Below are 26,311 nucleotides of genomic sequence, written 5' to 3'. Positions count from 1 at the left end.
CTGAAAGAAACTTCACACGCTCAGTTTTCACAGCTAGATTATCCATGATCTTATTTCCATGAGCCTGATCAACCTGAAGTTTGTCAATTTTTGAAAAGATGGAAGTGTAAAACTCTGCATTATCTGATTGTATGGATGTGCGAACCTTCTCAAGAGCAACTTTTTCAGTGTGAAGAGACGTTCCAAGATTGGAAATCACCTAATTCGCTTTCATAGTGTTTGAATCAAAGGATGTCTGGAAAGTACCCATAAAGGCTTGAGCATCAGAAATTAGTTTTGCGACTTTTTTGGTCGTATCCTTGCAAGTCTGTGCAGAATCAACAATGGCTTTGTTGGTGAGAGCAAGTTTGGAAGCATGCTCCTTTGTAAGCGTTTCCATAAAGGCTTTGACAGAGGCCTGGGAGTATTCATCGCTTGACGAGGCTTTGGAGGACTCAATTAAGGAATCCAGCTTGGAGTTCAGTTCCTTGAACTGCTTTGCAGTCATGGAGCATCATCTTCATCACTCTGTGGTTGGATGTTGAAAGGACTAAAATAGAAATCCTCAAATGCATCCCGGTCATCACCAAATACGATGTCTGGCTCATCTTGATGCGGCGGTGAGATGGGAGTGGACTCTGTGCCAACAGAAATACTAGAAGCCCTTACCCCCGTATCAGATACGTTGGTAGTGATTGGTGGCGAACTTGTGGTTATCGTCTGGAATTGGACCTGGGCGCGAGAGTACCATGCACCAAGGTCCTAGTGTGAGACTGCGAGGGATAGCAGTTTTGTTATCTTTAACGTATTCCTAGTGCGAGACTAGGTCTGGCACTAGGCCAGGCATCGACCATTAACTAGGTCATCCTAAAGATAGAAATTTTGTTATCTTTAACGTATTCCTAGAGGGATATGTTAACAATACCCTTTAACAGTGAATACCCAGATGGTTTGTAAATGGGTATAAATTCAAGGGTTTAGTACCAAAGTGTTTACTAGAACAAGTTGCTAAGGGATTTCTTAAATTCAAAGAATTGTTATTCAATAGATTCTCCTTCTAAATCAATTATAAAATAAAGTGTTTCAAGGCGCTCAAGACCCATTTGATGATCCATATAAAGATAATACATTATAATTCTATTTTGGTATATACCTTGAATGTAATGTATTTCTTTTCAAATGTTTCTCAAAACTATATTTTTTTAAAAGAGTTGGGTGAGCAAATATTGGGTGAATAAATGTTGTGTTGTTATGTGTAATAAAAAATTAATCAAAATAGTTTATCATGTTTGTTCTCTTATGATAATTATTAATTACAAGAATTCAAGAGTTTTATCAAAAGACGTCATCATTATATTGATCACAAGAATTCAAATAACTTTGTCAAAAGTAATCATCAAGTTTGTCTGTCATTCAACAGAACTCCAAAATGATTAAAGGTATTGCGAGATGCACATTTTCAAATATGCTTTGTCGGCAATTATTCCAACAATTGATATAATATCCGGTGATGGGTGGCTAATATCAAGATCAATTCAAGATTGAAGTTTTCTCTAAATAGAAAAGAAGAATTCAATTGTTACGAATTTGAAATTTTTTATTATCCCAAATGTTTAGTTTGTGCCTAAAAAACCTTTTAGTGTTTCTCTATCCACTATTTGTTGTTCAAAATCTTTTAATTTTCTATTCTTTCTCCAAATGTTTGTACAAATTATTCATCCAGTTTAATTCAAGAATGTACTATTTAAAGTACTACTATTTCAAATATTATTTAATTCTTTTATCATTATGTTTTAATGTTTTATTTTTCTCTCATTTTATTATCAATATTTGTTTTATTTTTTTGTCGTTTGATTATTAACTAGGTGTTAGACCCGTGTAATACGCAAATTGATTTAAAAAAAGATTAAACATTAAAATATAAACATAAAATATTTTTTAATGTACAAGTTTAAAATAACAAAGGAAGAAACGTATTTATTGCAATTTAATATCATATATATGATATTTAATACTTTACATATATAATTATATGATTTTAATTTTAAAAATTGAAAAAAACCAAAAATTGACAAGTAGATAATATTTATTTCAAAAATACTATAAAATGACAAGTGCCAAAACTCATAAGATATTGACATATGGCAAAAAAAAACATTCATTTATTAAGGAGGATGTTTATTATTCTTTATAAATATCTTTATTATCAATATATTGTTTAGAAAAAATGGTACAAAGCCAAGAAAAGCCAAGAAAGATTGTATGTGATAATTTCTAATCACATTATCACATATACATATACATATAGTTGAGAGATGGATCACCTAATACCAACGATAAAAAAAAAAAAAAAAAAAAAAAAAAAAAAAAAAATACACCTAGATTTTGAACCCTAGAACTCCATTATAAAATTCCAACCCAAAAACATGAACTCCAATAATGGGGAACCATTTGAAACAGTGGTGCTAGATTTTTCAACAATAAGATACACACTTACGGGTGAAATATATGAATACAGTAATCAGTACAAAAAGAATAGAGTTCCATTGTAAGTTATGATGATAATCTTTCATGGGACATAGAAGAGAGAGTGGTTAGTTTTATTTTATTTTTTCCATTCGAAAATTAGGAACATGAATGATTAATGGGAAATGGTCATGTCATTCTACTAGGAGTGATAAGATTGTAAGCCATGTTGTGAAGGATGATCAGAGCCTTTTGAAACAACAACGGGAGGTTCAACTTGCATCTTTAGGCAATTGAACTCGAGAGCTAAAATTGGTTTAGAAAACATTATTGATATACTCACGTCTCTTTTTTCTAAGGATTCCTTCATCTCCCCATCCAACAACCCTAAAACTCTTGCTGGTGATGTTGGTTTCAACCTGCCCACATCAATTGTATTAAAACACTTTGAAAAATAGGTTGAGAATTCAAGAATTCATAATATGTTAATAATTGGAGAATGAACATTGCCCATCAATTTTAAAATACTATTTTTATGGTTTTTATTTTCGACTGTCAAAATTTATGATTTTTTATTCTCTAAAAATCGATATTCATATTGACATAATGTAATGTTTTTAGAGTAAATTACTGAAATTGTCTTTATGGTTTGGTTAAAATTGCACGTTTGATCCCAAACTTTTTTTTGCACTCGGATTGTCATTGTGATTTGATTTTGTTGTGTTATTCGTCCCTATGGTTTGATAAAAATTGCACGTTTGGTCCCTAACTTTATTTATGTAAGGGACGGAAAATGCAACAAAATCAAACCATAAGGATTATCCGAGTGCAAAAAAAAGGTTAGAGACTAAATGTGTAATTTTTATCAAACTAGGGACAATTTTAGTAATTTACTCATGTTTTTATACACTATACACATTTTAAAAATTAAAAATTAAAAATTATATCAGCTTTCGTCATGAGTATCAATCAAATGTAAATAAAAATTTTACTCACATATGATACAAACTAGTGCATCCCAATTTGATTATAACTCATTTGTTATACACATATTAACAACAAAATATTAATCACATGTGAATATACATATAATTTATTTACATGTTAATAAAGAATGAGTTTTAATACATCGTATACACGGTTGGCCTTTGAATGATACGTATGACGAAATTGATTAAAAAAATCATATTTATATACTAAAAAATTATATATATATATATATATATATATATATATATATATATATATATATATATATATACTAGCCGTTTGCCCGTGCAAAGTGGTGGCGGCGAATAGTTTCTTTCAAGCAATTTGTTCCATTCGGAGACATGTTATATTTCTAAGAACACTTGCACCATTACGATCGGTTTCACAAAAATAAAAAGTGCAATGCCAAAACCAAAAAATATTTTGGTGGTGGATTCCATGGAGGAAAAGAAGATGAATATTTGAATTAGTCTCCAGTCAACTATATTTTATGCAAAAAATTAGGAAACTCCAATTTGAATGAGCTTTTAAATTTCAAACGATTTGTCGAAAAGAAGTGTTTCAGATTTCGAATGCACCAGATACCAGAGAAGACATATTTTAGGAGTACAAGTTGGGTCAAAATTGATGAAAATACTAATTCAATTCCTAAAAATAAAGAAATATTAATTTAAATGTGTTTTTAATATTTGTATCCCTAGCATTATCATTTGTAAGATATATATTATAATATTATTATATTAATAGTTGGTTGTAGTTTAAGCTTAAAGATTTGAACGTCTTAAAAAAATATTATTATTATATTGATTCTGTTTATAGAAATAGTAAGATTTCTTTTATAAGGTAGTGTATATATATATATATATATATATATATATATATATATATATATATATATATATATATATATATATATATATATATATATATATATATATATCCAAATAAAAAATGATGAATGAAAAGAAACCTGCACTCAATCTCACAGTAGTACTTGAGAAGCTCAGGTTTATGTTCTGTATGGCCACTGCAATTTCATATCAACATACTTTTATTAATTTATCACCGATAGATCTTTAATTTAAAAATTTAAAATCAAATAAAACAACAAATTTAATTTACCTAAAGCTTGGAAGCGAAATCTTAATTGTGGGTCCCATTCCCATCCACTTGAAGGGATTCGTCTTCAGAACTGCAATATCACGATGATGCATGCTATTAATTTACTTGCACAAAAAAAAAAAAAAAAAAAAAAAATCATGTTAAAGAAAGATGATATCAACCCACAAACCAGGAGAAGTAAGGCCAATATCAAAGAGGCGAGTTGTCACAGGACAATTGATTTCAACTACTTGTATATCCTTGTTACTTTCATTACCAAGATCAACATGGCTACTACTCATCAAACCATTGCTTCTCCTCTTTGATCTACTCGACATGGCTTTTATACTCTGCATAATGTGATAAACTAATTAAAAATATGTAATGAAGTGATAGCTTAACATATAAAAACAATTAACTATTATTCATCTTTGAGCCTACCTTTGAAAACGTGGCAACTTGACTTGGAAGCCCGAATTCCTGAAAAGGATCATCAAGAATAAGGATGGAACACCAAGTTCGTATAGATAACAAGAGTATTGAAGACAAAATTCTTTATTTATTTCTCTCTTTACAACAAGAGTGAAGACAAAAGGATTCCAATCCAATGGAATTAGAAATTTAGAACTCTCACATTAGGCATATATACTATAATGAATATGACCCCTTTTTCCGAAATATACCACCCCATAAGATTCTTTTAAGCATTTATTTCCACCAAATTTGGAATATGCTATAGAGAAATACGCAACTTGCTTCATATACAAAGTAAGAGATACTATAAACCTAAACACTTGGTATAAAAATGATATTCTTTTATTTTACCATTGGATCCATGTCACCAATACTGAAATCTGGACCCTACCTTTCTGCCATGCCTACATGCCTCATCACTGTTGACATAAACCCTTGATGCCCATCTTTAAGCAAACATGTTATCAAGACAAGTTAATTAGTCGCACAGGAAACAGTGGCGAATCTAGAACAAAATATAACGTGGTTCTCAAATTAAGTGAAGCCGATAAAAAAAATCAACAACACTTGTGAGGGGTCGGCTCGGGTCGGGTCGTGTACAATTTAATGAAATATAACTGAAAAAACCGATCAGCCACCACCATTTAAAATTTAAAAAAAAAAAAAACCCGACTGAAAACATATAGTTCTTGGAATCCCATTATCTTTTCGACATTAGCTGATTGGTTTCTTAGGTGGAAAACTAAAAGTATATCTAAAGAATGAAATTAACATTATAATATATGCTACGATTAGATAAAAGCATAAGCCAATAACTTACGCATGAGATATTGGTGGGTTCCAGACAATTCCTGAGATCACAACAAGCTGAATAAAACGTTGTCAATGTAAAACAATGGACTCGAGTAAAACAATGCAGTTGTCTAATTATATATGCATCAACCACTTGGGGTGTGATTTGATATAGTTTATAGAAGAAAAAGAACCTCATCGAAGCTTCCAACTGGGCTCTCATTGTAGTTTGCAAGAAAGAAACCCCCTAGAGTGTATCTTTAGGCATAATAAACATAAAATTATCATATGCATTGATCGATCAATTATTTTTAATGTAAAATGTGACATGAAAATCCAACTATTCATTCATGAAATTGTGGAAATACCCAAAAGCTTCAACTAATTTGAACTCTTTAGGTATGACAGCCTTTGCAATTTCTGCTTTCACTAGATGAAACTGGTACAAGGCACTGTGAAGGGAGTAATAAGTAAATATAGTTCGTCTTTTTAAATGTTTAAAAAAAAAACTTTAATTAAAAGAGAAATTGATCATATATAGTAGGATATATATATCACTTGCCTTCCTTTAAAAATCCAAGGGGGTTTACCATATCCTGAAGAAGATTTGGTTTCCTTAACCTCCATATATACCTATCAGGGATTGTCCCAACAATGGTGATTACGATTAATAATGGTTGCAAGAGTAGTTAAAGAGTTTGTAATTCCTTATTTTGTTGATTGGTGTGGATTTTAATATATACTAGTTGAGACATGTATTAGATACGTTTATTTTAAAAATAAATAAACAAACAAACATTAAGATCTAACAATTTAGAAAATTTAAATTTATAAGAAACAAAAAGTAAAATAATAATTATTAAAATTGAAATGATTATTTATCTTTTACATTTAAACTAATAATTTAAATAAATAAACAGCTAAAATAATTAGATTTAATTTACAAATTTAGAAACTATAAGGAAAGTTGCATTATTGAATTGGATATGTTAGTACATTTATTACATTTAACTAGTATATGAAATTTTATAAGATGAACAAAAAACCTATAAAATGACACATGAATATAATTTAATTTAAATTGCCTACAAAATGACATGTGACATAATACAGAAGAGGATGACAAATGACAAAATTATTTTTATTTATTAGGAGGATTTATAAATTTATAATTCCATATATATTTTTGTTAAAGCACTACATGTTTAAGATCGACATTGAGCATAATAATTGTAAAAGTTAGAAATCGTACAGTGAAAAATATGGGCTTAATTAAGTTAGTGAAAAAGCGGGTCAATTTTTTTTTTTTTGTCTAACATTAGAGTTTTTTGAAATAGATAGTTGGGTTTTTTCGAAATAAAAAAATTGCCACTTACGGTAAACCTGCTACTAAACCCGAATGAGAAAAATAGAAAAATATGAGGTTTTTGAATTTTCAAAAAAATGTTTATATTTAAACAAAAAAAATCAGAAAATTAAAGCTTTTCTATAAAATTAACATTTTTATATATAAAGTAGTTTAAAATTTGAAAATTCATAAATTAGTTCGAAAACCCACATTTTCAAACTTTATTGTCATTTTGGCTTACTGTGAAAAATAGTGGTTATTTTGTGATATTCGTTGATTAGGCGATTTTATGAATAACCTAGAAATTAAAGTTAGTAATTATAAATTAAGTGAAACTCAAATCAAATTGTTCTCTAATATTCATTAATCTAATGACAATTGTCAAACCTTATTTAAGACAAAATGATTTTTTTTTCTAATACCATTTTAAATAAAATAAACTAACTAACCGGCCCACTTCATGCAAATATATTGATCCAATACAATGTCCACCATGCCTTAAAAAAAACTAGCATGTTACCATTTTTCTTACATTTATACAATAAGTAGAAAAAAAAATGTTCTAATAGGATAATGAAAAAAATATATATAAACTTCTCATTTTCAATAAATCTATTTCAGTATATAATACCATTTATTATAAGTAAAGCCCATTATGTTAGGGTCTTTTTTTGTCTACTTTAAGTTTATTTGGTTTTACATGATAGGAGAAGATGAACGGATGTTTATCTCTGTTTCTCAGGTTTTTCCTTTTTAACATTAGATATAACAAAATACTAATATTATATTCAACATAATATACTTTAACACTATTTATATAATATAAAATGCTGATAAAGTCATAAAGGAGATCACTTGATTTAACTTTTAGTTAACTTAAATATCATAAATTATAACTTAACCTGTGAGTGGAAAAAAAATATAAATAAAGAAGAGATGACTTACAAGTTACAAGATAACGAGCTATGCGATTGGTGACCGGCGACGCCAAATGCGAAGCCGCAGAGCCCACAGATGACGGAATCCGCCGGCGAAAAGCTGGAGGAGTTGATTCCGGTGAGGCGGAGAGAAGTTGAGCTAGAGGCGGTGGGTTTTTTCTGTTCTTATTTCTTTTCGTTTTTATTATTATTTTTCTTTTTTGTTGTCTTGAAGTTATATGGATAGTGAAAGCTAAAAGTTGTGGTATCTGTTGAACGTTGGGATCATCAAACCCCACCATATCCAATCTCCTTACCTTATCCATCTTTCCCAATCATATTTACTACTAAATAAATTAATAATATTTACCTTTTCTCTATCATATTTGTTTAAAGCCTAGTTTTTTGTTTTGTAATTAAGATGATGACCAAAAGATGCATTATCCTCCTTCGACTCTTGATATGAGCAGCTGGATTCACTAAGCTCTGCAGTTAAGTCTCCTTTGAAGCCATGGAAGTGCAAAATGGAGATGAAAACTGAAAAAGAACTTGAGTTCATACTTTGTTGAGATCTTACTTGTTACTTCTGACATAATTTGAGAAGTTCTTTTGATTATCTTCTTGAATCCTCAGATATATAGAAGTAAGTTCCTGTTTATATGGTAGTTATTTGTCTACAGTTTTTCGGTTTTCACTATTCTTGTTACTATGATCTAGTCTCTATTATATTATTTATACTTTCAAACTTTTTCATTATATCACTGAAAATTGCTTTTTATTTGGATTATATTGGTATACTTGATTAGACTTTTGAAATACAATGATCAATGATGCTATAAGAAAGAAAGAAAAAAAAATAAGTTGCTATATCTTGCATTTTAATCGTTAAAATTAGGCAAGATTTTTGTTTTTCTTAAGAAAGAGAACAATTAGCCTACTTTTGACAAAATTTGGATTTCAAATTACCTATTTCTCCATTGTCATAATATTGATATCACTGATTTTGGTTTAACAGGATCCTCATAATTTTTTGAATGTTACACATCATTTTAGTTTCACTATTCTTGTTATTGATGTCCCTTTGTTTATCAACAAATTTTGAAGCTTTAGTTACCAATTTAACGATTATAATAAGGGATAGATGAATATTTATTCAACAAAATTTTATATTTTTTTTTCCAAATTATGCAACAAAGTGGTGTTTTATACCAAATATGCAACAAAGATTTATTATAGGAACAAAAGATGCAATATTTTATATTTTTTAACCGGTTAGAAGAAGGGAGCATAATGTGCGTAAGTAGCATAAATCGGTAAAAAGTGACGCATTGTTGTAAATTTGGTAAAAGCTAAAAATTTTGGCATAAATTGGTAAAAAAAAAAGTGAAATATTTTTAAGAATTTAATTGATGCCATGTAGGGGTGGGCATTTGGACGGAACTGAACCAAACCTGTTCGAAAAAGAAATTGGTTTGGGAGAAATCAATGGACCATCGACTGTGCCGGTTTTCCTGTTGGAATCATACAACATGTAATGTGTATGGTACAAATCGATGAAGCAGTTGATATGCAATAGTTTATATGAGTTATTTGAGTTGCTTGAACATTTACAAGTTTATATGAGTTATTTGAGTTGTTGTCTTAAATGTTTTTAACAATTTAAAATAAATACATAATTTACTTAAAATGATGTTTCTAACATTAAGAGGATGTTATTTAAGAAAATGTCCTATTTTTTTTTTTTTGAACAACTTTATATAAAAAACAACAGTAGCAAGAAGCTAGCGAAAAAGGAAACAATTACATCAAAGTATGGAAAATAGGGTTTTGAAGCCATAAATTTCAATCATGAAAATGTTATAATTACGTATATAAAAAACTTACAAAAGTAATTATTATAAAAGTAATTTTTCAAACCATGTCAACAACAAATACATTATATTTTTAAAAGAATACCTTTATCTTTGATCTCAAGGGACTTTGATCTCAAGGGACTGTAACTTAATCAATGTGTAACCAAAAAGGTGAAATGATAGTCTAAAATTAAGTACAAACAGAAAAATACATGTTGGAAAAAATATCATTTCAATTCGTTTCAAACAAATGAGTTCTGACATTTTAAAGGTAATTCATCTTATTTTAGTGATAGTCACATACAAAACTATTTTTCAACACAATGCAGAAAAGTTTACATTGAATCTGATTAGTTATTGTGAGATTATCGTTTGATCATCTCATGAGATCTCATTTCATAGCCTTTATTTCCTTCAACTAGTTTTTTCCTTTCATTTTCATTCGTGAATTATCTAGCATTATCAGAGCGAATCTTATAACATTACCTAAGTAGCCTTTCGTATTGCATTGCTACTATATGAATAGTTTATAATGTTCGTCATCATCATGTTATTTGACTATGTTGACCACAATCCTTGTTCGTGGCGAATCTGTAACATACCAAAAATCACGATAAAATTTTCCATTTTTCATTCCAAATTAAATCATTCTTTTCATAAACCAAGTCGCAAACATAAGTGTCAAATACAAATACCTGAAAAATCAGAGTATCCAAAATAGGCGGAAATAAAAAATTGTAGAGGATGTGTACGATCAAGTCTTCGTCTTTCCCCGATCATCTGAAGTTCTGATATAAAAATCCACAATTTTAGGCCAAAACTTAGTGAGTTTCCCAAAATACCCAACACATCATAAGTACAACTACAGTGCATACATATCTGGTTTGTTGGCCATAACCTAAACCCAATCATCCGGGTTTATTGACATATAGTCTCAACCCAACCTTCTGGGTTTGTTGACACAGAGTCTTAACCTAATCGTACGGGTTTGTTAGTCCACCACACGAAGCAGTACCTCAACCCAACCATACGGGTTTGTTGGCTTCTCGCTTCAACCAACCATCCAAATATGTCGACATATGCAAATAACAATTAACCATATAATGTTCCTACATCAAATACATAACATAAACAATGGGTTGGCTTTGGTGTCTTCAACCCATAGGCATAGTGAGAAAACTCACCTCAAAACCAAGATGATAGCTGAAAGAATGCAACTTTGAGTATCAACTCTACAAGTCGCCTATATAGCAAAAGAAGGACCAATGATTAATCCACAACTCAAAAACTACCCAAAACACCCTAGATGACCTAAAGTCAAACTTGGTCAAGGTTAACGATCAACGACCAAAAGTCAACCTCCAACTGGTCGCCATGTTGTGGTCATCATTGGTCGCGCTGTGGCCGCTAAGCGACAAGACAGACGAGCCTTCGCCCAGTCGCCACGACATTGCAATGTAAGGCCACGCCATGGGAACTGGGCTCCAAACAACTTAATGGGTTAAGCTGTTTTCTTTGCTTCTAAGGGCTCCAAAGCTCAGATCCGGTCCATTCTATAGTCTAAGTGGATAAAGTTTCCTACTTTATCACTTTACACTCTCCAAGAGATAGAGATCTTACTCTTAGATCCAAAAAGGGCAAAACACAACTTGACTTAGTTCGATAAGCACTTAATATTGAAGACCTCTAGCCCAACACTCCCAGAAAGGTTTCTAGCATCATAAATAACAAAAAAATTCATGCTTTTCTGACATGCATGTCCAATGCATGTCTTGAACTCTTATTAGGTCAAAATGAGGGTTTATGGCTAAAAACACATGCATGACACCAAAACTCATTTCTAATCCAAATCCAAAGAACCAAACACTCCAAATAGCTTGGAGATTCATAAAGTTGAAACCTTTATAAGATCTCACGACCCCAACCAACAAGAACATGAAATCTAAGGACCAAAACTCAAAATCTAGCAACATATCGTGATAAAAATCGAGTCTTGAACACTTACGAAGGTCCAAAAGAGTGCTATAACAAAGGTTGGTGACTTGCTTACTGAATCTTAGCTCACTTCTTATTCTTTCTTTCTTCAATAGCTTCAAGGAACACCAAAAAGGGCTTAAAAGGAGGAGGGAGATTAAGGTTTCTCATGTCTTAAGGAGGTTGATGGAGGTTGAGGGTGAGCAAACCCTAGTCTCCTCATTCCTTTAAATAGGGAGCAAAACCCGGAAAAATGGGGTTTGCCATTTGTTAGTTGCCATGCCATGGCCATATACTACCACGTCGTGGCTGCTTAAATGAACACACAATCTTATATTGATTTTCCACGTAGTGGTGCCTCCATCACGCCGTGGAAAACCCTAAAATGCCAAAAATTGAAACTGTGAAGTACCTCGGGATCTGGGTGTTACAATTCTACCCCATTTAAATCAGACTTCATCCTCGAAGTCCATCACCGTAAATAAATCAAGGTAATGCTCTCTCATCTTGTCCTCTAGCTCCCATTTCTACTCAGAACCCTTTCGGTGCTACCACTGCACCTTCACCAGGTTCACCACTTTGTTGCATAGAGTCTTTGTCTTTTTGTCGATAATCACAATCGGTATCTCCATATAGTTTAGGTGATCATCAACCTAAATGTCATCCAAAGGAATCATTGTAGAATAATCGGTCAAACACTTCCGTAACTATAAGACATGGAAAGTGTTGTGGATTTGACTGAGCTCCTCAGGCAAATCTAGTCGATATGCGACCTTGACCACCCAGGCGATAATCCTGAAGGGGCTGATAAACCGGGAGCCTAGCTTGGACCGCTTTCGAAACTGGATGACACCCTTCCAAGGTGACACCTTCAAAAGCACCAAATCCCCCACCTGGAACTCGAGGTCCGATCATCGCCGATCAACATAACTCTTCTATCGGCTCTGGGTTATCTGCAGTCTTTGCCTGATCTGTTGGATAAGCTATGTAGTCTGAAGAACTAACTCGGTCCTTCCTATAACTCTATGGCCGACCTCTCCCTAGCAAACTGGTGTGCGACACATCCTCCCATGGAGAAGCTCAAAAGGCGGTGCACCTATACTAGAATGGTAGTTGTTGTTGTTGTAGGAAAACTCAACTTGGGGAATGTAGGAATCCCAACTCCCACCAAAATCAATAACACAAGCCCTCAGCATATCCTCGAGTGTCTGAATGGTTTGTTCATGTTGTCCATTAGTCTGAGGGTGATAAGCGGTGCTAAAATGCAATCTCACACCCAGCTCCTCATAAAACTTCTGCCAAAACCGAGAATCAATCCACACATGGCGATTAGATATAATGGACACTGACACCCCGTGGCGAGCAATGATCTCGCGTACATACACATCAGCCAATTTCTCGGCTGAAGAACTCTCTTGAATAGCTAAAAAGGGGACACTCTTGGTCAAAGGATCCATAATGACCCATATCGCATAAAATCCTTTATCCATATTGGGTAACTTGGTGATAAAATCCATGGTGATATGCTCTTATTTCCACATGGGAACCTCCAAAGGTTGTAACTTGTCGTATGGTCTCTGGTGTTTGATTTTAACCATCTGACAGGTCAAGCACATCTCCACATACCAGTCTATCTCCCTCTTCATCCATGGCCACCAGTAGCTAAGTCTTAAATCCTTATACATTTTTGTGGCTTCTGGTTGTATCGAAAATCTGGACTTATGTGCCTCCTCTATCACGGTCTGCCTAACCCCACCAAAATCTGGAACCCAAACCCGACCACACCGGTCAATAATCCATGGCTATTGGTGCCAAACCTACTGATCTGACCTCTAATTATCTCCTTCTTCCAGTGCTCACTCTTGAATCCATTGGCCTAAGCCTCTTTGATCAACTCCAAAAAGCAATGAATCGATATAAATCCTCATACATAAACCCCCAGTAGAAGTACTAGCTGTCTTGCGGCTCATAGCATCGACGACCACATTCGGTTTCCCGAGATGATAAAGGATCTTGATGTCATAATCCTTGACGACATCAAGCCGTCAACATTATCTCATATTCAGATTCGGCTGATCCATGAGATACCTCAGACTCTTGAGATCCATATAGATGGTACATCGGACCCCATATATATAATGTAGCTAAATCTTGAGAGAAAACACTGTCGCCCCCAACTCTAGATCATGAATTGAAAACCGAACCTCATATGGCTTCAGCTGCCTGGATGCATAAGCGATGACTCTACCCCTCTACATGAGAACCTCCTGTTGGGTTTTGTGTACTATAACACTCCTATGGTGCACATACAACCTTAAAAGCTTTGGATCTAAGTTTTCTCTAGTTATACATGTAATAAAATTTCCAAAGCATGAAGCCTACAACTAGCATACATTTTTGGCGTATAACTCATAAAATCAAGTGAGAAGAATACCTCTTTATTGTAGATTTTAGTTTTGGCCTTTCAAGAGCTTAGCACCTCAAGTGTGATGCCTCAAATGGTTCACAAACACCATGAAAAAAGGAAGACTTTGAGAGAGGGGCTAGACACACTCAAATCAGTTATGATTCTCTTAGAATGCATAGTTCAACCGATTTTGGCTAAGGGGTAACATGTATATTGTAGGATTCCAATTGTCATGGGTAAACCCTAATCCATACACTTAGGTTATGACCCATATCTCATGTGGGCTAACTCTTCATGGATACTTGCATAAACTTAGCCCATCATGGATCTATAGCCCAAACAATATATATATATATATATATATATATATATATATATATATATATATATATATATATCGTTGATTCACATAATCAATCCCCGTTACTTTTATTAGTCTCTTTTGATCAATAAATTAATTCCAAATTAATTCTTGATCAATGCTAATTAAATATTATGATTTCTCAACTAATATATTATTCTTATAATATATTATTAAATCATAAATAGCCTCTTTCTCAAATATCCATCCTGTCAGATTGTTCTGGTGAAGGTAACCCAAATGGACCATGCTACTCTCGGGTCAAGTACATATCAATTATAGTTATGAGCTTAGGTAGCTAATCCAACAATCTCCCACTTGGATAAGTCTAATAACTATTATTGCAAGTACGACTCCAAAATCTCAACTAGCAATCGTAGCTCTCAAAATCCATTGTCGAACTCTGACCTAGTCAAATGACGCGTCCATTAGATAAGGGATCATACAGTCCTCCATTCTAGACATCGTATGAACTGAGACATAGATTATAATCACTCTATATGTTCATGTGTTGTTTCCCGATTTTCGATTTATGACGAGCAACTAATTGAACAGATCAAATCAGCCCAGGCTTGGCCAAGCGCTTAGGGTTGTCATCACTAAATCATCGAGGGCCCCACATATATTGCTTTTATCCCACATTGGGTAAAAGGAATGGATAAACTTTGACTCAAATGCTTTCTTATACTTACTCATCAAATCATACACAACAATGCGTTTTATAACACCAAGTTACTGGTGCATTTACGCATCATCTATGTGCAACCGATTTGTAAGCTACAACTCACACATCTCTGTTTTAAGAATATAAGATATTATCGTCTCACAATCACTCGTGATAAAATCCATGAAGTGATTTAGATGAGCGTGGTTCGAATCTTATTCCAGAAGTACTCACGAACACTGCAACAAACTTTGCTATGTCTAAACGCCTTTAGACAATCTACAGACCCATTCATGATGGTCTAGCTTCAGTACTTACTTCCAAAGTATGATCGACTGTGGATAGTTTGAATAACCTAGTTATTTGGGAAGTGAAAACATGCAAAGGGAAACACAAGAAAAATTGAATCAAATATGGTCTCAAAACTTTTGAATATAAATAAAACCCCTTTTATTTAGTCACCATATTGATTACACATTATTCATTGTAGAATGTTTCAATTTATCAACTAAATACTTGAATTAAAACAATAGTTATCCCATGCTCCAAGGATGCACACTATGTTTATCTATGGTCATTACTTTGTGAAATAGATCAATTGTAAACATTTCCAATGACACTCATTTCACAATTCCAAATCCTTATCATAAGTGTAAGAATACCAAGTCCTTGTCACTTACTGTAATCTGTTAGATTCTAAGCTTATATGCAGTGATCCTTTTGTAATGACTACGCACACAAGTCACAGTGACTTTGCCAATTACAAAACTTTCCATTGGAGATTGTTACAAGACAATTCCATAGATACGAAGTCTCATGTTCAAAGTGCATTCCTTCCAACTCCCATTATGGAAATTTTTCCATAATTACCATATGACTATCCATTCTTAATAGAATCCTATCTATTCATAATTATATCAATATGGTCCATACATTAATATACTTCCAACTGTCCTTAAGCAACCAATCCTTAGCGAACCTCAGATCGTCCTTGATAAAATTCGACCAGCCCAACATAGAGAGGGAAGATGGGTTCGATTTTTCAAGGATGGTCGAAAACATTGAGCCCGTTGACGTTTTCGGTTAGCTCGAGTTTTTGGGCTGGGTTCGGGCCCAAAGAAGGTTTCGGCCCAATGGTGGGTCCAAAAGAAATGGATTTGGCCTAAAGAGATTAAGTGGAAAGGTTTTTCAGCCCAATAGGGCCCATTAGGAGGTCTTGGCCCAATAAAAGCTCCAATAGCAAATTACGGCCCAATATGGTATAAGAAAGGTGTTCACGGCCCAATAAGGGTCCTATGGCCCAAAAGCGTTTTGAATAATTATTTTCGGCCCAACTATGGCTCAAATATGGGTTCTCGACCCATATAGAGGTTAACTAGGGCTTTTGGCCCAAGAAAGGGCCCGATAAGAAAGTCTTGGTCCATTAAGAGGTTTGGACCAAGAAGACTTGGGTTAAGGCCGAAAGTTGGATGGACTTAGCTTATTAGGTTAGGTTTTGGACTTACACGAAGAGGTTTCGACTTGAATCACAACTTTTAGATGAATCAACTTAGATAACATTGAAATTAATTTATACTACACGTAGTGTCACTTAGTTACACAAAGGAACTATTTGCACATGGATAGAAATTTCTAGCCCTAAAATGCTAGTTGTGACATAGGATGTCATAAGCCATGTAGTGAGCACGAAATAGATCACCCCATGGCTGATAATTGTGGGCAGTAACATCGAGAATCACAGGGACATAGGTTTTGATATTCATTATTCCATATGATTTGTTGGTGTTAGGATTGGATGTCTTGCCTTTCATTGTGATCGGGAAGGAAAAGAGGGAGATCAGTGAGTAGAAGAGAAACTGGGAAGAAGAAAAAGATCGACAGTGGAAGGAGTCGATGGGTAGGATCAGCCGTTTAGGGTTAATGGCTTAGATCCATGCTATGCTAAGTATTTTCCCATGATTGATCTCTCATTAAACATCCGTATAAATACAAAGAGTACAAATGCCAAATGGGCAATACACAAAAGGCTACACACAATGGGCTAATCTAAAAACATATAAATACATAATAATACATATCTGCTAAAACTAATCGTAAGCTTACATAAGAAAGGAATCATATATACACCATCATTAAACACTAGATTTAATATGTTCTTATGCATGTTTTGGGATACACGGTTTCCAAAAAATTTAGGTTTTAATGAGACATTTTGGTGTCTACAAGCTTCGGGAGTGTAAACATATTGATCTAATGCAATTATTAGAAACATTAACATCTATTTATGTGAAGCATTACTTAATACATGACCTTTGAGTTGACTTAATAACCATGTTCATTTTTAATTGATTGTTCTCTCTCTTTTATATCCATTTCTCCTGTCTGTTAGACCATCATTGTCTCTTTCTTTCATCTCTCTCTCTCTCCCTCTGGCTATTATGTCCCTTTTTCAGCATGTCAACTACCACACGCAATAACAAAAACTACAAACATGAGGTGGATTTGTTTTCAAAAGCTTATAATAAGATACTAATACGGTGTTTTTTTAGATGCTCTTCTAAGCTCTTATGTATGTTTGTATGTGAGCAAACGTTTTGGCTCACAGACTTTTTGGTATTCAAAGACTACAAACGTCAAAACGTCTATGCACCCCATGGACCAAACACTTATAGCCTCTTCTATCCTTTGCAGATGCAAAAACACACTTAACCTTAAAAAGACGCCATTCTTTAGTTTTTCTCGTCCATGTGTCACCTTCATCCTTCTGTTCTTTGCATTTAATGGTCGCCTTTCATCCTTCTCTTTTGCTCCCGTTCTACAAACTCGTCGGACAACCTGGCACACCAGACGAGTTGGACGCTGCTTCATATTTGTTAATTCATTTATGGTTTACACGACTTCAGGCAGATAAAGCAGCTATAAAAGCTATGCTTGTTAATCGAGTAGGTGATTTTGGATTAGCTCCTAGGATTTCGGGTTGTTTTACTCTCTTTCAAACAGTAGACTTTTCCACCATTACCAGACTTGCGTAGGAAAGAAAACAAAGTAAGTCCTCTCCTTAGCTTTTAGGCTAGCTCGAGGGGAACTGCTGGCAAAGAATCCATGCTGGGAACAATCTCTCTCCGCTTGAATGTTCTCGCTTCCCTTGCCTTAACCCGGCATTAAAAGGCTCGTCACTTAGACTCTTCATCTTAGCTTGTAGCTGTTCGATTGTCCTCTGATTCTGCACGGATAACGTTCGTCGTTGTCATTTGTTTCTTCCCGGTGTCGTTGCTACCTCGTCGGAGTATCTCTGAACCGGTGTCGTTGCTACCTCATCGGACCACCTCAAAATCGGTGCCATTTCTCGGCCGAAGCATCAACTGATCTCCTCAAAACAGTTCCTTTTCAGTTTCCATAATCTACTAAAATTCAAGGGCTAAGGTTGAAATCTGAAACTATTTACGAAAATATTGATGAACAAAGTTTTTCCTACTGAAATTTGAAATTTTTGATGAAATTGTTGATAGAAATCACGTTTTTACTTGCTGAAAAATCTGAAATCAAATTATTAGTTGTTGAATCATTAATTAGTATTTGTGTTTGTGCTCAGTTTCGTTTGGTTTTACATTCACTATATGATGTATGGATTTAAAGGGTGATGTTTAATGTTTAATGTTTTATGCTTATGTTAAATTATCCTTATAAAAATAAGGTGATGTTTAATGTTTGATGTTTTAATTTCTTTTGACAGCCATAAAGTGTCGTAACCAAATGTTTTTTTACTAAAATTTGTGCTTGTGATCCTTTTAAAATGACACGGTGGTTTAAGTATGATATGTAGTGGAAGGGACAAGATTGAAACCTAGAGCTGTAAATAAACTGAACGTTCAGCGAACTGTTCGTGACTCGTTCGGCGGGAAATTCGTTTATGTCCATTTATTTAATAAATGAACGAACATGAACACAAAGTCTCGTTCATTTAGTCAAACGTACAAACATGAATAATGGTCTCGTTCGTTCGATTATATTTGTGAACGTTCATTTATGTTGTTCGTTTATATAATTTCTTTTTAAGTTCATATATGCTTAATTGTGTTTGATTACATTAAAATATTATATGTTCATATAGGTTCAATTATGTTTGTTTAGCATTGTTTATTTATGTTCGTTTGTTTATGTTCGTTTAGCATGTTCACGAACATAAACGAACGAACATGAACAATGTAATTTGTTAAATGAACGAACATGAACAAGAAAACTCATTCGTTTATCCATTCGTATTTGTTTATTTGTTCGACTAACTTAAACGAACGAAATGAACAAGCCCTCATTCTTGTTCGTTTGGTTCGTTTACATCCATATTAAAAGCCCTGACTAGGTTCTATCTTTTCTATTCTCATGTCTTCAAATATCAATTTGAAAATTGATATTAGTCAATCTTCTTAAAATGGGATTTATACCTTTGCAGTTTAAACAAGCTCAAGAAACTTGATTTACATGGACTTGTGGTTATTGAATTAAATTTCAGTGTTAGTAAAACTAAAACTATTGAAAAAGTCTATTTAAGTTATAAAAAAAAATCACTTTTTTAAAACTTCAGTTTTTTATATAGTTTGTAGGCTTTAAAAATAATCTTTTTCTTGCATACTACAAAAGTTTACTCTTCTTCAACAGATTTGGTGCGTAGACTATAAATATTTTATCTCTTTAAAAACAAACAGCACCAAAAGTTCCACAATACGTTTGATAATGGATAAAAGAACTTTGTTTGAATCTAGACAATATGAAAAAAGAGAAACTTGAGGCAATGAAGAATGAAACTCCTAATGAGGTGGTAATCACATTCTACTCTGAACAAAACCACACTGGATTCAAACAAAGTTCTTTTATCCATCATTTCTGGAGCTTTGGTGCTTTTTGTTTGTGAAGAGGTAAAACATTTGTAGTCTAGCCAATAGAAAAAAGGAGAAAAACTTGAGGCAATGAAGAATGAAACTCCTAGTGAGGTCTAGCAACCACATTCTATTATGAACAAAACCAAAAGAACACTGATAATATTCTTATCGAGTCTCTATAAGAAGTTTTGAAATGCTTTAAGAGAATAAAAATCTTGAGCCTTTTATTTCTTTTTATAAAGTAGTCCAATGTTTTAGGTTGTGTTTGACGCGTCACAGCTGACTCATAAGCTAATTTATTTTTCAAGTTTTTTTAAGGTGTTATGTTTGGCAAGACAAAAATAGCTTATAAAATAGCTTATAAGACCATTCGTTATACTCTTCATGACAACGGTCGTGGAGAGCTTCCAGATCAGCCAACGGAGCAACCACGAACCACCCCACCACAACCGGAGTACACTCCACTAAGAACGAAGAGAAAGAAGGAAGAGGGAAACAAAGAAGGAAGAGGGAAACAGAAGAAGGTTGAGATAGAAGAAATCAGTCAAGAAACCCTGATTGGGTTTTGCGTCTTGTCCTCGGCACCACAAGTCATCACGAAAACGATGAACCACAACAACCGGCCAAGATGATGTGCACGACCGTTGTCCGTGGCCAAATAGACCACGATCGGGTTCCTGGTGTGTATACCGAACGGCCTAAGCCAATTTTTTAAAAAACTACTTAGACTAATTTTTTAGAAACTTTTTAAATTTTTTCCAAATATATCTCTTAACTAATTATAGAAACACATTCTTTTAAATGTTCTTTTATGTCTTTTGATATATTTTAGCTAGTTTTTCAACTATCATGTAGCTTTTTATTTAATTGCTAGTTTTTCAGTTATTATGCCAAACATAGCCTTAATATGTATGTAAGCTTTTTGTTTGAATATAACCAAATAAAATATGTTTGTTTATATATTTGTTTGTAACTTATTTTGAAGATAAATACTTTCAAGCCCGTGGTCATACAGTCTATCCCCTTGTGAAACCGTACAACATCAAAAGTACGCTCACTATACCGAATTTATTCAACAAAAGGTAATATTGAACAAACCCGTCTATAAAACACAACATCATCTAAGACGAGACGAGACAACTTTTGAAACACAAAATGTAAGCCAATCCTTTGTATCAAGATGTTCTCCATATCATATGTACCACTTAATAAATGTATACTAATTTTTTTTGGCTTTCTCCGCTTCAAGCTTCCTCAATGTTGATGAACTTAGCTTTTCTCCACTTGATTCTTCAGATACCAAATTCACAACTTCAACCTTGCACAAAACAAAACACATAACTGTCAACTGTCTACTGCCTACCAGGTTTTCTTTTTTAAAAGTACAATTTGAAGAATAAGTACCTTTAGTTGTGAAAGGCCTCTCTCAGCTCTCTTTTTGTTGACCGACAATCCACCAGGTAATGTCTCCTTACTGTCAAACAAATGAGAGGATTACTAGGGTTATTTTCGATGATGAAGACGAGGAGGGCATTTACGTCTTTTGAGAGCGAGTCACACTCTCTGGCAAACAAAAATAAAAAAAATTTGTCGAATTGACATTTGGGTCCCAATCTCGGTCTAATGTATGTCAAACACAGTACAACTTGTCCTGTTTTGTTGGTTGAGGAACAAACCTGACAACAATAGCCTCCAGATTCTTTTCAACAATGGAAGGACCGTAAGGATCGGTAATAGGTTCCACTTGTACCGCCAGCTCAGGCTTCACAAACTAAAAAAAAAATTAAATTAGAAGAGCATCTTTAATATGACATGACAGAACAGCGTTGTACTGTGTTTGGCATGTATTGGACTGGAACTGAGACTGATGTCAAACGGGACCAATCCAAATAGAAGCTTTGGTACCTTAATGTAATCTTGGACGGTTTTCATTCTCTCTTCAATAGGCATAATGAGCTCCACAAACTGTAAAAGTTGATACATCAAGATAACTCAAAAAATTTAAAGAAATCGGATAAAGAGCAAGATCATATGATAAAATATGCAATAAAGGATTAGTGGGTGTTTAAAACCAGATTATCTGATTATTTGTGATTCCAAGTGAAGATAATTAGTTTTTTGGTGTTTGGATTAAATTGATTTCGATTTTTAATATTTGGGGTTAAATAATTAGTTAATGGCTAGCTGGTAGCTACAACAAAAATGATTATCAAAAATAAAAAATTTAAAAAGAAAAAAATACTAGATTGCCACTCTTTTAAAGTATAAATTAACGACCTTTTATAGAAGAACTGATTCATTGATATATTTCTATTAGGAGGAATAACAATTTTGAAGGATTTACTAATTTATTAATAAATAATATGTAAAAATATAATGATGAACAATAAAAAATAAATTTTCATACTTTAAAAGTTAAACAAACCACCAATTTAAAAGAATGTCATTTTTTGGTCATTTATGTATTATTATCTTCAAATATGAAATATATTCCAAACACTCAAAAACTAATTATCTGATTACTAAAACCTCAATCAACATAAACTAGCAAACCTAAATTGGGAACAATAATTGAGATGATCAACACCTTCTCCATCTAATCATTATTCCCCTTGTCAATTATTCCCCAGATAAATCAAATTTAATAGAAAATATAACCAAATGATAAATGATAAATCTTTTTTATAGACTTACAGGTGAAAAATAAGAGACCCAACCATCCCTACATGGCTACATGTATATTGTTTTTTTGTGAATCAAAATCACATTAATTCAAATTTTCTCAATTATTGGTTTCTGCAACAGGGGACATGCAGTGACACAGGTAACAATGGGCCAAATTTAGAAAAGTGTGAAAATAGTGGGCTGAAAAATGGGGAGTAAATGTGAGGTAGTTGGTGGTGTATAGGCTTGTTTCAATTCAAAAATGCGAATCTACCTACACTGTCCTTATCAATTTTGTGTGAATGAACTAAGCTAGGTTTGTAGAATCCCAATGTCCATTTTGACTTTTCAACCATGTATATTTATTATGTTGCTATGAAACTATTGGTAGACAATGGTTTCAACAAATTTCAGAGTAAGAAAGATGAAAGGAGAAAGGTGTAAACCTGTTTCTTGGATAGCATAGGTCCATCACAAACACCAACAATGATTCGATCTCTAGCTAACTCTGCAGCTGCCTGTAATCAACATTCAAAGCCTCTTCAATCCTTATCTCAAAGATATAAAGTTGTTAACTCAAGGTTATATGAGATAGGTGGAAGAAGAAGAAGAAGAACCTTAAGGAAAAGCCGATGACCATCATGTAAGCGGTCAAAGGTGCCACCTAGAACCACCGATCCATAGGAATTTGGTGGAGAAATGGTTGGAGAAGTAGGTGGAAGCTTTGGATTTGGGTTCTCCAGAATTGTCATTTTATCCTCGATATCTGATTTGTACTCTTGCGCCTGTCATCAAAGAAACGGAAAAAATCAGAATTTATGTACACAAACCACAAAAAAACCCTAAATACAAAAGCCCTCGGAACAATTAACCTGAGAAAAAACTAAAACATCGACTTTCTACAGTTTCAAAATCGGAGTTATAGAGGAAATCGAACGGATTTGTAACTGTAAATGCTCATAAATAGACAAAGTTAATGGAGGCTGATACGGCTTAATTGACATAATAAATGAAGCAGTTCTTCTTTTACAATATGTACGCAATTTGAGAACAATGTGCATAGCTAGTATGCTATGTAGAAAGAGTCTCATCGCAACATTAAGCATAAATGATAAATCCATCTCAATTAAGTACAAAAAAAAAAAAAAAAAAAAAGCAGGACCAGTCTAAGAGACAAATCAACACTAGCTAGAAGAAGCTCCAAATAAGTTCATAAAATATGTCGCTAATTCCACCAACATTTCACCGGAACAATTTTCTCCAAAAAAAAAAATTCATCAAACTCGTTACAGAGAGAAACGATCCTGAAACTCCTAGTGGTTAGATGAGGAAACAAACTGTCTATAAACTCAATTACCTTGACGAATCGATAGATTCGATGCTGCAACCTTCAAAGCGATTCAAAAACCAGATTGAAATGAATTCTTAGTAGAGAAAAGGGAAAGAATCAACTCGACGGAAGTTGTCGAGAAGCTTTCGGTATAATCACGCGATCACGATGGAAAGTAGGGTTTGGAAGGATCGGAAAACAGGGTAAGTTGTGAGTCACGCCCACCACCTAGAAAGACAAAATAATATATTACTATATTTCAATATAAAACAGTGATCCAAATATGACCAGCATTCAGATTTCAGAATTCTTTGGTTATTAGAAATAGCAATTTTGGTGGGGCTACTGCAAGTATTTATATTTTTTTTTTCATATATATTGTTGTGTTGATCAAGAACCATATTTGTTGTGATTAATGGATCACGAAAAGTGATTTGTGCACAATAGATTTTTATCATACATAACAATATATGTTTTATATAGTTGTACAATACAACAATTTAAAACATAAATGATTGTGTATAGAAAAAATTATTGTGTACGAATTAGTTCCCCTAAAATATCATAAACCTAATACCTAATATTTCTTTTTGGAATAGATGAAATTTATTCACGAAACTAACAAGGTACTAGAAATTATAAAGAAGGATTTCATGTATTTGCCTCATGTTAAAATCTAATTGCAAAAATATTCAATCCAAAGAATGAAAATCATGGTCATTGAATATTTTTTATAATTTCATGACGAGCCTTATGTGGTTCTTAGACAATAATTCACACTTCAACGATATGCATATTTATACTTGTTACCTTCTTGTGCACTATCAAGAATTAATAACGAGTTATTCAGTAAAACGACTACAAAATGTCCACTTTAAAGATATTTTTGAGTTGTTTGTTTGTATCGTCTACAACTAAATTAAAAAATATATAAAATAAACTATCTTAGTACTAAATTAGTAAAAGAGGGGATGCAAAAGATGTAATAAAAATGGTTTAACAATTTACTTGGATATATTCCACAATATACACATTGAATTATTGTTTTTCTCTGCATCATTGACTTCTTACAAAATCGTTCAACAATTTATTTGGATTCACTCTATATTATTAAAAAACATATATATTATATTATATTATATAAGTTTCCTTATCCTTGTTTTCATAATTGATTGTCGGTCACGAGTCATTAACAAGAGCATCCACGAGCTAACTTATGATACAAATTGGACATAAATGAACATCATGCATAATAAATACAACTTGCGAGACTATGACCATATCAAAAATGCCAAATCCGGAACTTGGATATTCATGGAGGATTTTAACATCGTTAGGTGCTCGGAAGAGAGATTTAATTCTCAATTTTGTGCCCAATCAGCTTTTGCTTTTAATCGACTTATTCATGAAGTAGGACTCATTGATCTTAGGATAGGGAACACATATTTACTTACTTTTGCACTAAAGAGCTTAAATTGAGCTTAAACTGAGGAAACTTGATCGAATTCTTGTATGATCAAATTTCCTTAATGTCTTTCCTTCCTCGGTGGTTACAGCCCTTCCAAGAGAGTTATTGGATCAGTATCCAATTCGACTCGTCTCTGAATCGGTGGATTTTGGGCCATCTTCGGTCAAGCTCTTTAACTCGTGGTTAAATCGAGATGGATTTAAGGATATTTGTAACGTTTGGTTCCTGGTATGTATCTAATTTATAATTATTCACCTTTATATAGAAACTCGACGGGTTGGGGGCCCCAAACTCTTCAAGTAGAGATGAATTGGATCGCAGGTTTGGAAATATACTCGACGAGTTGGGAGGCCTCAACTCGACGAGTAGGCTGGCAGAAATAAAACTCTAATTTCGGGGTTTTGCACCTTATTTAAACACCTTAACCCGAAGGTGTTGGCCTCATCTCCAGCCTCCATTGTCCAAAACCCTAATCTTGAAACCTTAGGCCATTTTTGGTGATTGTGAGTTAATTTTGTGCATTCTTGGTGAGTTTGAAGAAGGAGAAGCTTGAAGGAGGAGCAAGAATGTGTGTGAGGATAGTAGATCCATAAATTGAGCTTCATTTCTGGTTCATCTGAGGTATAAAGCTTCAACCATGTCTATG

The 26,311-nt window shown here is 33.4% G+C and overlaps 2 protein-coding genes and 1 long non-coding RNA gene across 5 annotated transcripts; 1 reads left to right on the top strand and 2 right to left on the bottom strand.

Moving 5' to 3' along the window:
• Positions 1–2,429: 2,429 nt before the first annotated feature.
• Positions 2,430–8,233, bottom strand: LOC145097311 (protein NEOXANTHIN-DEFICIENT 1). 2 transcript variants are annotated; one of them, XM_079034851.1, is made up of 11 exons: positions 8,096–8,233; positions 6,365–6,435; positions 6,171–6,254; positions 5,997–6,060; positions 5,831–5,877; positions 5,402–5,456; positions 4,978–5,016; positions 4,727–4,886; positions 4,558–4,627; positions 4,406–4,462; positions 2,430–2,864 (listed from the first exon to the last, which is right to left on the bottom strand). In XM_079034851.1, the coding sequence occupies exons 2-11, from the start codon at positions 6,427–6,429 to the stop codon at positions 2,648–2,650; spliced, it is 858 nt and encodes a 285-aa protein (XP_078890977.1). In that variant the 5' UTR covers positions 6,430–6,435; positions 8,096–8,233; the 3' UTR covers positions 2,430–2,647. The 2 variants fall into 2 exon arrangements, with proteins under 2 accessions (XP_078890977.1, XP_078890978.1); XM_079034852.1 differs by lacking the exons at positions 5,402–5,456; positions 8,096–8,233 and having other exon boundaries at positions 5,831–6,060; positions 6,365–6,420.
• On the top strand, positions 8,115–9,713 carry LOC145097313 (uncharacterized). Its single transcript, XR_013704312.1, has 3 exons — positions 8,115–8,236; positions 8,489–8,710; positions 9,488–9,713. It is a non-coding gene; the product is annotated as an uncharacterized LOC145097313 (long non-coding RNA).
• Positions 9,714–21,136: 11,423 nt separating this feature from the next.
• Positions 21,137–24,447, bottom strand: COAD (4-phosphopantetheine adenylyltransferase). 2 transcript variants are annotated; one of them, XM_079034849.1, is made up of 7 exons: positions 24,225–24,447; positions 23,485–23,652; positions 23,314–23,385; positions 22,109–22,168; positions 21,880–21,974; positions 21,608–21,677; positions 21,137–21,521 (listed from the first exon to the last, which is right to left on the bottom strand). In XM_079034849.1, the coding sequence occupies exons 2-7, from the start codon at positions 23,617–23,619 to the stop codon at positions 21,423–21,425; spliced, it is 531 nt and encodes a 176-aa protein (XP_078890975.1). In that variant the 5' UTR covers positions 23,620–23,652; positions 24,225–24,447; the 3' UTR covers positions 21,137–21,422. The 2 variants fall into 2 exon arrangements, with proteins under 2 accessions (XP_078890975.1, XP_078890976.1); XM_079034850.1 differs by lacking the exon at positions 24,225–24,447 and adding an exon at positions 23,740–23,883.
• Positions 24,448–26,311: the final 1,864 nt, after the last annotated feature.

Source organism: Lactuca serriola, chromosome 4 (genome assembly GCF_051521515.1).
Source record: "Lactuca serriola cultivar US96UC23 chromosome 4, Lser_US96UC23_V15, whole genome shotgun sequence".
NCBI lineage: Eukaryota > Viridiplantae > Streptophyta > Magnoliopsida > Asterales > Asteraceae > Lactuca > Lactuca serriola.
Note: the sequence above shows the minus strand (reverse complement) of the source record. Positions and strands in the feature narration are given on the sequence as shown.

Coding starts and splice junctions, on each gene's coding strand:
- COAD (XM_079034849.1), bottom strand. CDS start 23,619: ATGACAATTCTGGAGAACCCAAATCCAAAGCTTCCACCTACTTCTCCA. Junction 23,386..23,484: donor GTCATCGGCTTTTCCTTAAG/GTTCTTCTTCTT, acceptor TGTTGATTACAG/GCAGCTGCAGAGTTAGCTAG. Junction 22,169..23,313: donor CTATGCTATCCAAGAAACAG/GTTTACACCTTT, acceptor CAACTTTTACAG/TTTGTGGAGCTCATTATGCC.
- LOC145097311 (XM_079034851.1), bottom strand. CDS start 6,429: ATGGAGGTTAAGGAAACCAAATCTTCTTCAGGATATGGTAAACCCCCT. Junction 6,061..6,170: donor AAATTAGTTGAAGCTTTTGG/GTATTTCCACAA, acceptor TTATGCCTAAAG/ATACACTCTAGGGGGTTTCT. Junction 5,017..5,401: donor CATGTAGGCATGGCAGAAAG/GTAGGGTCCAGA, acceptor GATCCTTTTCAG/GAATTCGGGCTTCCAAGTCA.